At 42.5% G+C, this 16278-nt stretch overlaps 1 protein-coding gene across 3 annotated transcripts; it reads left to right on the top strand.

Annotated features, from left to right (window-relative positions):
- The first annotated feature begins 78 nt into the window (after positions 1 to 78).
- LOC145490463 (uncharacterized) lies at positions 79 to 16277 on the top strand. 3 transcript variants are annotated; one of them, XM_081469585.1, is made up of 3 exons: positions 79 to 403; positions 5599 to 6588; positions 7116 to 16277. In XM_081469585.1, exons 2-3 carry the CDS (start codon positions 5601 to 5603, stop codon positions 12122 to 12124), a joined length of 5997 nt encoding a protein of 1998 aa, XP_081325711.1. In that variant the 5' UTR covers positions 79 to 403; positions 5599 to 5600; the 3' UTR covers positions 12125 to 16277. The 3 variants fall into 3 exon arrangements, with proteins under 3 accessions (XP_081325711.1, XP_081325715.1, XP_081325706.1); XM_081469589.1 differs by lacking the exon at positions 79 to 403 and adding an exon at positions 415 to 2822; XM_081469580.1 differs by lacking the exon at positions 79 to 403 and having other exon boundaries at positions 5390 to 6588.
- The last annotated feature ends 1 nt before the right edge of the window (position 16278 follows it).

The following is a 16278-nucleotide window of genomic DNA, read 5'->3' as shown; positions in this document are numbered from 1 at the left end:
TTACTAAAAGAACGTACAAGAACTGGTGTCGAGACTACTCTACTCTCTTTGTTACACTTAGCGTTCCTAAGTCCCCACCCCCCTCCCACCCCCGAGATTAATCTTTCCTGTTGATCTGTATTTTTGTCAAGCGCTCCTTTCCCATGCCATGTCAACATAATCTGAGTAACGCTTGTTACAATAAGAGCTCCCGAGAAAATTCTCCCGGTCCCCGAGTTTATTTTTCGCTTGTTTCTATGCTAACTGTTTGGAAAATATGATTACACAGAGGCATTCTCTTCCACTACCCCGACAGGAAAAACAACTCAGATCGAGGCTGGTTTCTTGGAACTATGATGTCATCGTCGAAATTATACCGAGAAAAATGGTGTATGAAATGATGGGTTAAAATCGTCTACAAAAGGTGAGTTTAGACATCATTAATGGCCAGTCTTTAAAGTAATTGGATATAAAGAAGTATTTCTAATTTAGAATGGACCGGTTAGCCTTATGTTTAGTCCTGATTACGGCACAGCACTTGGTCAAGAATACGTAGCAACTAACCTCGAAATAGCGCCAGCGGAAGTATTCGAACCGATGGAATGCATCCGTTATGATATGCTGGCTTCTTTAATGATTTAATGCAGCTTCAACTGTCGCTGATGCTCTAGGATGATATTAGCGCACCTTGTGTTGCGAGCAAATTACATCCTTCCGAGAACTTTCAACGATGAATGATTTTAATTTCTCCATGAAAAGAGTTTGGGTCGTTTTCAGTTACTCAAAAGTTGTAAACAAATGGCGAGATGTCATGGCAAGGACAATAGATTAAGATAATGTAGAGGCGTTATATGCTTAGGAAAATAACTTCCGAGTGCTGCATCCTTGCCTCAACTTGGTCGTTGAATACAGTTGCGTACAAACATCGTATCCATAAACGACACGGAACGGTTTAACCCACTGGGAACGACCTTCTCCACCAGCAAGCGTTTATTTTAGGCATGTACTAAAACTCGAAACAACGAAACGAAACGACCGAAACGAGCGAAACGAAACCACCGAAACGAGCGAAACGAAACCCCGAAACAAGCGAAACGACCGAAACGAGTAAAATAGTAAGTAAATAAATTTAAAAGTTAAAAAAAAAGCCTTGATCTCTAGCACGTTACTATGGCAACCGGATCTCGTACCCAGATCCTGCTCTTAAGCCACATGTGTGACATCGTGACATCACAAACCTGAAAGGTGGATGAGCGCAAGCGTGTCGAGCAGGAAGACATCGAGAAAAAGGTGGGTATTTTCACATTCCGAATGGTATTCTAGCTAAAACAAGAAATCTAATTTCAAAGAAAGGTTTTCTGGTCGTATCGTGTATGCTTAGACGGTGGCGAATCGAATGGTCTTTTCGAGAATGACTTTGCAGCATTCTTCGTGCGAACCAGGACTTTCTTTAATATATCTCTAAAGAAAAACGAGGGCGACTTGACAGGTTTAGATCATATTAACGTCAAGCCATCTTGACTCCTGCAGTTCTCAAAGTAATTTCTTATTAGGCGCTCAGCTCTTCACGGATACTCTTGAGATTGTGTTTCCGTACATCCTGGGCTCGGCGTTGTCGATTCGCCACCACCTAAGAATCCACGATACGACCAGGAAACCTTTCTTTGAAATTACAGCTAGAATGCCGTTCCAAATGTGAAAAATACTCACCTTTTTCTCGATGTCTTCGTGGTCGTCGTCGACACCCTTGCGCTCATCCATCTTTCAGGTTTGAGATGTAACGATGTCACACATGTGGATCTGGGTACGAGATCAGGCTACCATAGTAACGTGCCAGAGATCAAGGCTGGTTTTTTTTTTAACTTTTTCATTTATTTACTTATTATTTTACTCGTTTCGGTGGTTTCGTTTCGCTCGTTTCGCTCGTTTCGCTCGTTTCGTTTCGTTGTTTCGGGTTTTAGTACATGCCTTTATTTTATGTGAATACTGTCGGTCGTAGGATAAGTTCTCTTAGACTTTGGTCATTGTTATTTTATTATTATATCATGTCATCCTTGCTTGATAATCTGTTTCTCCGTTAGCTTTAATTTACATGTAATTGAATTGAATCCCTGGCGTTCCGTGTCGCCTGATGAAAAGGTCTTATACGTCTACACTCTACTCCATCATGCTCCAATGTCAGTGAATTGTCAGCTTTAGTAAGAACAGTTGTACGTCTGTACTGGTCTCTTAAGGACTAGACAGACAAGTGGCTGGACGAATTCTTTGTGATAATCACTTTACATTTACTTTAATTAACTATGAAGGCCTTGAGAGAAGATACTCAGCTCTGTCTTGCTAAAGAAAGGAATGTGAACTTTCGAGTTGCCATCATGTACACATGCAGGAAGTTGTGCTGATCTTTTTGTATGCAAGCTGATGAAGTCGAGTTGGAATAGCTGAGAATTAGTTGAACATTTTACTGTCATCAGGGAAATAACACGTTTTTTAACGGATAGCTTAGATGTAAAAGCTGCAAAATCCACTGTTATCTGAGAAATGGGCTGAAGTTCTAACTCATAGCTGACTGAGACTCCAGGACCCTCATTCAGATTCTCGTAGACTGATCCTATTAACGAGCTTGTTTATTTTCCTGGGGAGTGCGAGCCTCATAATCTTAAGAACATAGTGCTAATGAATTCAAGAAGTATTTATTGAAATTCTTTCGCTGGTGTCATGCATAAATTTAAGACTAACATTTAGCTGATGGCGGTACTCTAATTATTTGCATGTTACAGGTTAGTTTCCAACGATGACAGACTGGTATATACATAAAGCAATTTGCAAAAAGGGATATTAAGTTGGTATGAGTTTCATCAGGATTTTATACTTAATTTACAAACTTACGCTTTTGGCATAACTGGTTTCCCTGACATACAGATCAAGGAGGCGAAGGAATTCTTGATGCTCGACGCAGTCTTGTATGCTACAGCGCATGATAGGCGTACCAGACGATCGCCATTTGGCAAGTAACACTATAACCAAAATTGAGAATAGAGTACAAATAGAGGCTGCCTTTTCTGATTTTTTCGTGAATTGCTCAAGGGTAACGGATTGGATTGTGAATACCACTCCCATATAATTAAATAGCCCTTTTCAAAAACAGAGAGAAACATGGCATGACAATAACAAAAAGTGTGTTACTTAATAATCTCATGTCAACTGAGTTTTGACGGTATGATTTCTTAAAATGTAGTCTAAGGACAAAAGGACGCGGACTCTGGCCAAGATCGAGTTGAAAAATCCGCGGCCCACGGACTTCCAGTCGATTTCAATTTTATGCTGATGGGCTAACGATCCAAAATGAGTACTCTGTGCATGCTCAAAAAATTGGATTATTCCACAGTCAACCTCGTACCTAGAGTCTTCGCTCCCCCTTGTCCCGCGGTTGGAAAGCGAGCGACCCTGGAAAGTTCTAATTGGAAGTCCGGAAATAACGCACTTCCGGTTGAATTGCCCTGAAATATCTAGCTGACAAACACGTGGCTCAATCGACCCGCTGTCGTTTTACTTCTGTACATTTTCGAGGCCCTGTTAGGGGTTTCAGGGATAAGGGATAACTGGCAAAATAATTTTAGGGATAAGGGATAACTGAGATAGTTTTAGGGATAACAAAAAATGGCTTTAATTTCTCAATTGTCACACGTTTGGTCACTTTGGCCAAGGATTTGCATCACCGGCGACCGGTAACGAACAGTAACGGGCCATTTATCAGTCCAAATTCAAGCAAGATGGGTTAGATGTCCAAGATTTGCTCCCAGGCTCTTTTATTCGGTCAACCGCTGACTTCATGGCGCGCGTGTAACACGGGCATCATATGCGTGCTTAGCTTTGTTATTAACAGACTCGTTGTTATCAATATGGCTTCCCTGAAAGTACTGCATGAAGTTACGGGTTGCAGTTTTAAACAAGGCGATGAGAAACCGGCCATGAAATGGTCGTTTTTGACAACAATAGAAGCGTACGATTTAGCATCATTTCTTCGAAATCTCAAGTCGTCTGGGATTGACCAAAGAGCCAAGGAAATAGGTGTTTTGAAAAACAAATTTAAGTGTCAGTACAAGCGGCTAGCGCAAGATCCGGAATTCCTACGTAGAAGAATATTTTAATCCATACCGAAGGACAATTTGGAACGTTGCCTGTGAACTGTTGTGAAACCAAAGTGGGCGATCCAAAGCCGGTTGATTTTGCAAGACTAGCACAGACAGAAAAAGAGATTTCTTCTGACCAATCCAGGGCACCAGGGGTCTTAATTTGTTAAGGTACCACAGTTTGTGTAAGGAAGGGTAGCCAGCCTCCAATACAGCCATCACCTTTCTATCTGGTCAGACTCGACGAGAACATATGTGCTGTTGAGAACCTCGCAGTGAAGGCTACTTACTTTGCATAAGATCCTCTATTGCCTTTCAATTCAGTGTCGAAACCACTGCAACTGGTCAACTCAAGACAAACAGTATTTTGAGCTCTGTTGCAAACTATAAAAAAGAAGACGATACAATTGTTCTTGACGATGAATCATTGTGTGTACTACTGTCTTCTGGTGGAGTCCCTCACAATGGTGACACTAGGACCCTTACTGAGGCTACGGAGGACGATGAGGATGACACTCCGCAAGTTTCAACTAGATCAAGAAGGCCATCATTTAGAAACAAAATTCCGACTTTTTCTTGTACTAATGGTCACTAACATTCAGTACAAACGCGAAAGCCAGTTACCACTCCATTATCAATGACAGCGAGGGCAGAGAATTTAGTGAACTTATCGGTTCTCCGAGCAAATCTATATGTATTTAGTTTGTTTCTGGCACTGATTCAAATGCAAGGTGAATTACGGCACTTACAAACCAAACGAGAATTATTTTTTGACTATTCCTTGAAAACCGCTAACATAAAATTGTTAATCGCTTTCCAAGTGCGGCGGGCTGAATCATAGAGAAAAGGAAAAAACTTTAAACTTATGACTAGTGCTTACAATATGACTCTTACGACGAGGAGGTAAACTCTGTGTTCTGCGAGTTAGTGTCCTACAAAGTAATCCATTTATAAGTGTCCACCCCCAAGACTCTGAGGTATGTAAGCAGTTAGTTACAGAGAGGAGAATATTTCAAAGTAACGTCGTATAAAACTGTTGGGTTTTGGTATAATAATGCAGTATCAGGTTTTCTATTAAGAAACGGGTCGCTTTACATTTTAAAATTGCCACCTGTTTTCAAATTCCAAACATAAGTAATTTTGGGGACAACAGTCTCGGTAATTTTAGGGATGAGGGATAACTGCCGTCGCAATTTTAGGGATATGGGATAACTGCCGTCGCAATTTTAGGGATATGGGATGACTAACCACCCTCCCCCCCCCCCTAACAGGGCCTCATTTTCATTGTTTTTAAACCAGTCAAAATCGAGTTGTGTAAAGAAACTCTCGAGAGTCGCTCGTTTTGTCAAGCTTGCAGAGAAAGAAACGAAGACTCGAGCAACGAGCCTTGAACCAGAGTCCGCGTTTTGACCAAAAGAAAACCAGGCTCTGGGTCGAAATTGAGCTTTCAGCTGATCCAAATCTATAATTGCTTTTCTCTCGACTAAAGAAATGGCATCCTCAAGCACATCAGGAACAGTCGGACAACTTACTAAACCAGAGTACAGAAACTGGCTTGCACTCGGCCATGCCTTAACTACAGAGATGTGCCAAGGCCTTCGCCCGTTTATTACCCGAGAGATGAAGACGTTCTATACGAGGGTATCGGTACGAACTGGCTGGCGACCCTGCACCTGTGTCCGTGTCCCGCGGAGAAAACCAAACGAGTACCACGACATGAGTATCTGCGCGTGGGCTAACATCCTTCAGGCTCACCACAATCGAAACAAGCCGAACTGGAAACAAAGTGATCCTGCCAAATGGATGGATCCAAACCTAGGTCCCTGGGAAATAGCTAAACTCTTCCTTCCTGATTTGGGAGGACATGCAGATATAAAGAGTGCAGACGACATGGACATTACTGGTATCTTGAATGTGATGTACTGGTGTAACCAGTTCACTATACCTCAACCCTTGATTGATGAAGTCCGTGAAATACGAAACAACAGCTGGGTGCATGTGCCTTGTCTAGAGTTGACCGATGCTGACAAGAAGGTCGCATTTGATGCCATTGAAAATCTGCTTCAGGATCCCAACGTAGCTCATGACCCAGACGCCCAACAAGCCCTAAAAGAGATTGGCAACCTTAAGTGCGTTTCCGATCTGCACAGTATGGAAGCTCGGGTGTTGGCTGACTTTAAAGAAGTTATTGGAAAAGAACTCTCAAACGTTAATGTCGATTTAGCCAGATTGAAGGAGGAGTCTGCTAGAAATAATGAAGAACAAAGTCACTTAAAACAACAACAGGAGGTTTTAACAAAACAACTCAGTGAGCTGAATCGGCAAAGAAAACACGAAGACAGCAAGTCTTGGCTTAGTTTGCTCGGAAACCTGGCAGGAAACGTCAAAGGCCTAAGAAAACGCGATGCTGTCTTATGGTTGATGCTCTTGTTACTCTGTCATTGCTATGTCGTTTTGGATCATTCTTATGACAGAGACGGTGAGTGAGTGATATACACTACAGTAATTCGGTTATCAGAAGCACGCGATCTCAAGTGTCCATCTCATTAGACTGCAGTCCATTAGTCACTTGATAATTTGTTCATTTCAGTTTTTCCGCCAAATGATATTCTTAACTGATACGTTACTCACCTGCATTTGGAGATGGATGCTCCTCTCTTGTAAGCTTCTCATCATTAGTCTAAATTAGTTAAGGACTTTATGAGAAAGACGTGGTAGGAGTAGCATTTTACTGCTCACCTGAAGGTTTCTTCCTTCCATGAGCTACCGACCTTCCGTTAATGAAAGACCCTTCACAATTCAGATTTAGCACTCAACGTATCAAAAACGCTCTGCCCGTAACACTGAATATCTGCAAGTATTAAGTCACTCGCGCTGTGGAAGTAAAAAAGTTAGCAGCGGTATATATTAGCTGTGATGTATGTAGCTTAGCTTAGCTTAGCTCCTCGCGTATATTTATTTGAAGTTAGAGGATTCCAAACAATTTCTGAGGTTTTGATTTTTTAGGATGTTCCATCCAGGTGTACAGTGATCAATGGGAGCTCAAATATTTCGACTTCAGTGACTTTATCAATTCGTGGAACGCAGAATTCATTGGACGTCAGTGGCTGTACCAGGAAATGGAAAGTGTCTTAGAACACACTAACAAGCGTGGTGTTTTAATAACAGGAAATCCTGGCTCTGGAAAGTCCGCTTTTTTAAGCCATTTACTTTGTTCCAGAACATCCAGCCCACTCATCCATGGCAGAATCCTCGGGTACCATTTTTGCATGCACTTCGACAAAGGGACGCAGAGTGGAGCCAAATTTGTTAGAAACCTTGCAAACATGATCGCCAGGAGAATCGCTGAATATGGTCAACTCATTTCGACAGACTTGTTTGTCCGCAGGGTGTTGCATAAAGATTGTGCTCAAGATCCAGAATGGTGTTTTGAGCAGGGAATCCTCACACCTTTGAAAAAACTGCAGCAGCAACGAATGGAGCCATGGTATGTGGTCATTGATGCCTTGGATGAATGTGCGAATGACAAAGCAGAGATTCTTAACTTGGTCAAATCCAAACTTCTTCGATTTCCAAAGTGGTTAAAACTAATTGTCAGTTCACGGAACGTTAGCACCATCACTGCAAGCCTAGATGGTCTGCAGAGAGTAGAGTTACGATCGGACGATGAGAGGAATCGTGATGATATTGACACATATGTATCACTCAAAGTATTTTCAATGAAAGAATCTATTATACATCGGATTAAGTCAGCTCTTAAAATCAAGAACAATGAAGCGCCAACTCAGAATATTGTTGCAGTCCTAGCCGAAAAGAGTCAGGGGAACTTTCAGTTTGTTAAAGTCGTGCTGGACTTGTGGCTCGCATCGGCAGAGAATTTTACGTGGGATACTTTTCCAAGGACACTTGATAGCTCCTATCAATTGTACTTTGAAAGAAAGTGTGGCGCGCCCGAATCTTTTCAAGCTTTGCGACAAATTTTTGAAGTCTTGGTTGCAGCGTACACACCGCTCAACATCCATGAAATGCACTCACTGCTTAGGCTTGACGACCCAACTCTTGATCTGGAGTACGAATTTATGCCGAAACTTGACCAGGTGTCTTTTTTCTTGTGGCATGGATCAGGGGACGGCCTTATTCAAATTTATCATACTTCTTTGTCCGAATGGCTCACTAGTGAAGGCAACAAAGGCAAGTTCTATTACATCAAGAAACAAAACGGCCATAACCGTCTGGCGAGGTACTATCTTAAAAATGCCGTTGAAAGCAATTTTCCACTTAAACCCGACGAGGCTTTTCACCTGGCAAGTCACATTGTTGAAGGGTCTCCGGACGAATCCATGGTACAAACATTTCTGTCACTTCCTTCGAACCGAATCAACACCACTGACTCTGTGACCCGAGCAACGGCACTTCATTACAGTTCAAGTTTATTGAATGCCGATGTAACTAAGCTTTTGGTGCACCACTTCTCTAACGTTGACTGCTTAGATAACGACCATCGTACACCATCCTTTATAGCAGCAACTTCAGGACATTTAGATAACTTGAAAATATTGTTTCAACGAGGAGCTAACCTAAACCACACCTCATCTTGTCTAGACGCTGAAATTGCTTCTCATTCCCAAGATCCCATCACCGAATGCAAAAGGAAGCTGTGTGAGTATTCACTTCTGCATACAGCCTCTCAAGAAGGTAACGTCGACGTTATAAAATTTCTCATTCGTCACAAAGTAGATACCACGAAGACAACTGGAGCTAACAATACTGCATTACAGTTAGCAGCAGCAAATGGGCATCTCGAGACCGTCCAGACTCTGAGAGCAGATGGCGAAGTTCTGGACAACACCGTGCTGCATCACGCCGCCGCCAGGGGCCACAACTATGTTGTGCAGTATCTACTGAGAGAGGGAATGAAAGATACATGTATCCACAAAATCCCCTCGTCCATGTTTTCCAATGAAGAGGACAGCGAATTGAACTCCGCTAAAGTACGTTTGTATGATGACCGTCATCTTTATTTGCGTGAAACAGCTCTTCATGCAGCAATCGAAAGTGGGCATCTTTCAGTCATTAAGACACTGCTATGCGAAGACCAAACGGCTATTGACTGCCCAAATTCCGCTGGTAGACGCCCCCTGCACGAGGCTGTACATGCAAATAACTATGATACACTGAAATTGTTGCTACAATCTGGGGCGAATGCTAATGTTCAGTGTGACAGTAGACCCTCATCATTGAGCATGGACTCCTTTATACCAGCAACGTTTGCCCGAACTCGTTGTCCGTGTGGGTTTTCTTCTTTGCATATCGCCGCTACCCACGGCTACCACAGTATTGTCGAGCTGCTTATCAAGCATGAAGCAGATGTCAATGCACTAGACTGCAACGGTGCGACCCCTCTTCACGTCGCCTCTTGCCAAGACATGCCATCCCTCGTGGCCCTTCTAGTCCACAGGGGAGCCGATATCAATGCACGAAGTCTGAATGGTTCGACACCTCTTCACAGCGCGGCAGCATGTTTTGCAAAGAACGTTTACTGGTCTTTGATTAATCTGGGCTGTGATATCCTTGCTACTGATAGCGAAGGGATGACTGCATTACACTATATTGTGAAAGACGTTTCCTATGTTGGCCCAGAGTATTTTGTTGATTTGTATGTGAGCAATCCAAAGGGTTGGATAGAGGATCAAAGAGGCGCTTCCCAACAGCAGACGACCCTAAGCAAGTTGGATTTACAGTATCCTTGGTTAAGCGCGTTCGTAACGCTAATCGAGAGCTTTGCCAAATCAGAAAGAGCTAGAAAGACGGCCATTTTAAAGATGGAAGACAAGAGGAATCGGACTGTTTTTGATAAATTAGAAGAGAGAACCAATACCTTTTCTCTTTTAACCGGAAGCAGTGAAACCAGTGGTGGCCATTTCGTACTATCACTGACTCCTTTTATTTTTGCTTACGACGTCACCATCTCAGAAACTGTAAAGAGCTATGTTCTAGCTTTAAACAAGCCATATGAACCAGGTTTAATTCCAAAGGTTTTAACGAGAGTTTTATCGAGAGCATATACATCCACATTTACAAACTTAAACTGCTCCAAACTGCTAAACTTCGTTCGTCTAAACTTCGTTCATGCAGTAAACACCGTATTACAAGCGGGTGTTGACGTAAACTGTCGAGATGCATCAGGATTGACTCCTCTTCTGGTTTATCTACGCACTGGTGGCCGTCACATGTCCAAAGTGCTAGTGAAACATAATGTAGAAATGGAGATCACGTGTGGAGATCCCTTTGAAAATTCCGTCTTGCACTTAGCCTCATATCACAAACTACACTACCTCCACTACCTTTCTGAGTTTTTACTGGGCAGTGACAACTGGCGTAAATATTTACAAACAAAAAACGCGATATTTGACTATTTCCTGGATAGATACGACGAGGAAAACAACAAAGGAAACGTTGAAACCATCAAAACAGGTGATGGCCCATTGACCTCGGCGATTCTGTCACATCCTAAAAGTAGCAACGTTGTTGACGAATGCTTTGATGCAGAGGGCTACAACGCCTTCCACAGAGCAGCGCAGGGTGCAAATTTGGTCGCAATCCATAAATATCTTTCTTGGGGAGCTAACCCTCTTTTAGAATCTGCGGATGGGTTTTCTGCGTTGTGGCTCTCTATATTATATGCTGTGAAGTACAGACCTTTCTTGAATCTTGGTAGACCTAGTGTACTGACATCTCTAGAAGTCGAACTTGCCTCGTTTTCAGCATCTGCTATTTTAGATCACATTCTTCGAAATGGGACCGTGGATGTAGGCTGTAACAAAAGTCGCTCACATTTAACCCTTTACCACATTGCTGCATCCCGGGGAATGTGGCAATTCGTCGCACATTTGTTTTCTAGTAATGAAATTTTCGGTATGGATGTAAACTGTCCAAACAAAGATGGAATCACTCCAATGTACTTGGCAAAGTTCATTGGGGGCGACACTTGTGAGTGGCACAGTCCATGGTGCAAAGTCGTTGAAGTGATCAAAAGTTATGGTGGAACTCTTCAATATCCCCCGCTGGAAACGGAATACTTTCTCATCTTCAATGTATTTTTCGGAATGAATCCTAGTTCGCTGTTTCTTGATCTTACTGAGCATGAAATACTTACACTCCAGGAGGGTTGTGGACGTGAAGAATGCCGAAAATATGAAGCCAGAAATGTTGACATTTTTAGAACATCTGACGAACTTGATAGAGTTCAACTCGATTACCAAAAGAAGGTGGACAAATGTTCCACATATATGGAAGATTGCCCAGCTGACATAAAGACAAGTTTCCCTCACCTTACACTTGTGGTGTTCTTCTTTGACCGCCAACAGGCCCTAAAGTTCAATTTTTTTTACATTCGAAATGCCTTCGTCAATTTTCTAGACAAAGAAATCGAACGATTGAAGGACCTTCTGTCTATCGCAACGAGACCCCAAGCAGAAATGCCCTGCAAAGATTCACAAGAAAACTACAAACCACCAACGGATAGGATTGATATTTGTTCCCGCTACCATAAGCAAGACCTAGAAGCTGTTCTTCACCAGTGGTATCGCAGTTACAAAGAAAGTCTCGATTTGGCTCTGGAAAACTCGGACGAAGTGAAATCGTCTATGCCGATCAATGGGAAACTGCCACGCTTTTTAGCAAAAATGAATTTTGCATTAACTGATTATGATACAACGTTAAGCTGTGACTGGCAGGCAGTTGCGATCAAGTACGTACAACTTAGTTTTCAAGTCCGTAACTTGAACTTCTGGAATCAAGCGGTACACGAAACGAATACAGTGCCAAGCATATCAGATTTTCTGTCAAAGAGAATGGAAAAGGCTATCCTTCAACATTCAGAAGAATCGCTGAAACTTGTTTTGAAGCTTGCGTCTGGAGAGCCAACTGAACACTACAATTATCTCAGAATTTTGAGATTCACGAAGCCACCCTTGTGGCACGAAACGTTTTCAGGTATAGGAAATTTTGGATGAAGATCTTGGAGGTGATATCAAAACACTTCTCAAACGAACGTTTCGGGCAGAACGTGTTATTTGACTTCATTCCTACATCTTTATGTTAAAAGAATTTCATTAATTGTGCAGGAAATGTTTGTAGGAGGTCCTCTTACTTTCTTGCATTATTCAAGTACGCCCTTACCTCTGGCTGAGCCGTCAATCCTCGTGATCGGAGGCGTGTTTTAATTTGTTCACTTGGGTCAGTTGACCAATGATGGAGCGATAATATGATAACGAGACCTCGGTGAATTATGAAATTTTGTACTTTTGGAATAGAAATCTTTTCTACATAGGATGATGCATTATATATTTTTAATAAGTCAATATCCTTTCAGTGCTGTTCTGAACGAAAGCGAAACGCGGGGTTGTAACTGAAAAATTCAACGAAAGGTTTCAGAAACCATAGGGAAGCTGAATCTTAGTTCTGAGTTGTAAATTCTGTTAAGCGAAGAATAATATCCATCACATGTTTAAGATACAATGTTCAATGTGTCTGTAATGTGGGATAAAGGAAAAATCTGAGCCCTTAACGTAATCCAACTCTTTTCAATAAATAGTGCAATGATATAGAAGGCCGATAGTGGACTTTGACTCTGCTCTAGATTTGGGTCCGTGGTGATTAGGCTTTTGTAGAAGAGGCTCAATCCACTTTTCCTTTTTAGGAATTCGATTGATTCCGATTAAAATTTCATCCAAATTCACTACGTCAAATCGCTTTCCACGTGCTTCTGTATGTGTTCTGTCTTCCGCTCCGATAACCCACCTTAAAGTCCCAAAAGACATGAAATCGTTACTTTCGAATTTCCTGGACGTTTTTTTTTTTTTTGTCACTGCTTTCGGGAAGCTATTGTCACTACTTGCTATTTTTTTGGATTAACATCCGAAAAATCAAGTATTTTCCTGTACAAAGAAGTTGAAAAGGGGATTCACAACATGACATCCTAGTCTAAAACCGTTCATTCGTTGGCCGGCAGGGCCTAGGCAGGAGAAACAAATACGCAAAGGAAGATAGGTTATTTTGCCTGTCGCGAGTCGATAAAACAAGCTTATTCGTTGCATGCATGTGCATACTTCCCGGAAGACTTACCTTAATTTCCATGTCCAGCAGTTTCCTCAGAAGACAAAGGGTGCTTTTCATCATGCCAGATCGACCGGTCAGAGACCATTGGGAATACCCGAGGAAAATGGAACGACATTTTCTGAGGCCAACCAAGGGAAATGACTCTTACCATTTTTTATTCCTTTTCCGAATTCCTTACATAAGTGAAGTGATGAACCGGTTTGTCAAAATGCAACGGTAAATTTCGGTCGGACCAGTCGGACAGGTCAGAGTGACCCACTTCCAGAGGTTGACCCGAATATTCCGGTCGTAAAGAACCGAAACGGACCTTTCCATTTGACTTCCGACCGAAATTTCCGAAATCTTTGGCATAGTAGAAAACACCCAAGTTCTCAGGAAACGGGTGGACTCGTTCCGGGACAACAGAAATAAGTTATAAGTTTCTTATATTGCTATTTCCCCGCAGAGGAGATGGGAGCAATCACTACAATTATAATATGACCCGTACGGGCCTGCGCATTATTTCCTTGGAAAATCATAAGAAAAGAGGTCCGTACGCGTCAAAGTGACAGGGCCGGAAAAACGCCTTACGGCTCCTAAAATTGATGCCAGTTAATGACAGACATGACTTTGTTGCTGTAAAATTTCGTTTTCTTCACGATGAGTAAGGAAATGACAGAATTTACTACACTGGCGAACTGTCCGATGCAGAACTATTCTGTTGCCAACTTACTCCGGCTGAAGGAAAGTAAACAACCTCACAAACGAAGACGTCCACAAAATAAAATTTTAAAAAAATTGGCCACATGAGAAAATCAGTGCTTATTGACTGAGTGAGGTCGGGTTGGGCGGGAAAATATTTTGGTTTCGGTCAGCATGCATGGACCTTGCTGCGCTCGGTCCATACGTCCTGACCGAGAGTCAAATATTTCCCGTCCGCCGCTCCTACTCAGAAAATAAGTACATATTAACGGTACGGAAGTGGTAATCGAAATGAACGGCACGCAAAGCCAACTCCACACAGGTCCTAGTTTCCGAGCCGAGTTTCCACACGGAAGATATGAATAGCCACAATAGCAGTTTGACGGATAGGATCGAATCAAAATAACTAATAACAATCCTGGCTAACTGGACAACTTAATGGCTAACTCCGTGAGCGGGCAAGATGAACCAAATCCTGCGCTCTGACTGGCTACCCGAGCGGGCAGGATGGAGTTGTCTTGCCCGCTCGGGATTACGTGCCGTGTCCCGGAAGAAAAATTTCTCCGCAGCGGAGGCCGGTTCACCAAAGTTTTCTGTCGTGATTTCAATTTTGTGCCGTGAAAAATATTTTCCGTGACAGTTAAAGATTTCCTGTGGTCTCTGTATCAATTAGCCTGAGAGCAGGCTCAGCTTTGAGTCACACGCGCGAGCGGCGAAGAGCAAAGCGATCCGGCGGGAAGGAGTCTGGTGAAGAGGCGATTTCGTGCTTGTGCTCCAACGTGAGCCTGCTCGCAGGCTATGTATCAATGGATTTGGAAAACGAGAAAACTGAAACCGTCAACGAGAATGAAAACAAAGAAAACAAAAATGTTGACGAGTTTCATGAATTTAGGCCTATTTTGCAACAAAAAGGCAAACACAAAAGTAGAAACAGAAAGTGACATGAAGGCATGGAAGCAGTTTTGTTTTACAAGAAAACGAGCATAGGGAACTGTGTGACATACCTGAGAAAGAATTGAATTTGCTGTTGTGCAAATTTTTCAAAACCGTGAAGAAAGTAGGCGGTACAGAGTACGAGCCTGTTAGTTTGACGTCTTTTCAATGAAGTCTTCAACGCTCCTTGAACGGAAGAGGTTCAGATCTGAATATTATTGGGGGAGACAACTTCAAACTCTCAAGAGAACTTTGTAAGTGCTAAACACTGACAACTTGTAGAACATGGCAAATAGTCTGCGAGCAGGCTCACCCTTAAGCATTCTCGCGAGCGGCGAAGAGCAAAGCCATCCGGCGTGAAGGAGTCTGGTGAAGAGGCGTGTTCCAGCGTAGGCTACATAGCAAAGGGAACAGACCACAAGCCGCCCGTGAGCTGACAGAGGCCGAGTGAGACAAGCTCTTTGACTGTAGTGAATCTGCGACCTCCAATCCGGCAGCTTTGCAGCGCCACACAGCCGAGCAATAATTCTTCGAAGCGCCAGAGGATCGGCGAAAGCCACGGCCAAATGGAATGAATGTCTTTCTTGGTTAAACCTTCTTTCGAACTTATATGCTGAAAATTTAAGCCATTTTGAGACATTTTTGAGGTTCAAAAACCTTTTCGAATTTGCTTCGAGTGCTTTCGTACGCGACAAAAATGTAAACCAATCATATGATTGTATTTCTGCATTCACCCAATCAGGATAAAAAGTGTGCGCACCATTGATTTTTGCATGTAACTGACTTCTCTTTCAGTCCTTGAAGATAAACAAGTACATAGATTATTCAGTTTTCGTGTAAATCCTTTACTAACCAAGCTTGTTCGGTCAAGATGGCTGGATATTAGCCTCGTTCTTTTTTTTCTTTCTCAGCCCATAAACACGCCAAAAAAAAAAGGAACTTGACCAATATCCAGCCATCTTGACCTCGCGCTTGGTCAAAAATCCATACATCTTTTCCGAATAACTTCCAAGGCAGACCAGAGGTCCTTTTGCCTCGTCACGCAATCTTTTTTAGGAGGAGGAAAGTTGCGTGACGAGCCCAACAAGCTCGTCTTTCAGGAAGAAGAAGAACCAAAGCTCATCGTATCTCAGGCCAAGGCACCTAATATCCTTTACATCTGCATTATCGTTTTCCGAGCCTTCGTTACAGTTAGGGAACGAGACGACAGAAAAAGGATTGGGAAATGTAGACTCTCACTGAACTACGTGACGTACGACTTAACTGAAACTTTATCTGCTACCTAGCTTCCTGCTTTTGCAAACAGTCCAGAAACAAGGTATGATTAGTGATAGTTCATTTTTCCCAGGTGTTAGTTATAATGCATTCCTCACAATCAATAATAGCCGATAAAAAAACATTTAATTAACACTTGTGAATCGCAAGAGACTTTAGG

The sequence above is a fragment of the Orbicella franksi genome, chromosome 1, assembly GCF_964199315.1.
Source record: "Orbicella franksi chromosome 1, jaOrbFran1.1, whole genome shotgun sequence".
Taxonomy (NCBI): Eukaryota; Metazoa; Cnidaria; class Anthozoa; order Scleractinia; family Merulinidae; genus Orbicella; species Orbicella franksi.
Note: the sequence above shows the minus strand (reverse complement) of the source record. Positions and strands in the feature narration are given on the sequence as shown.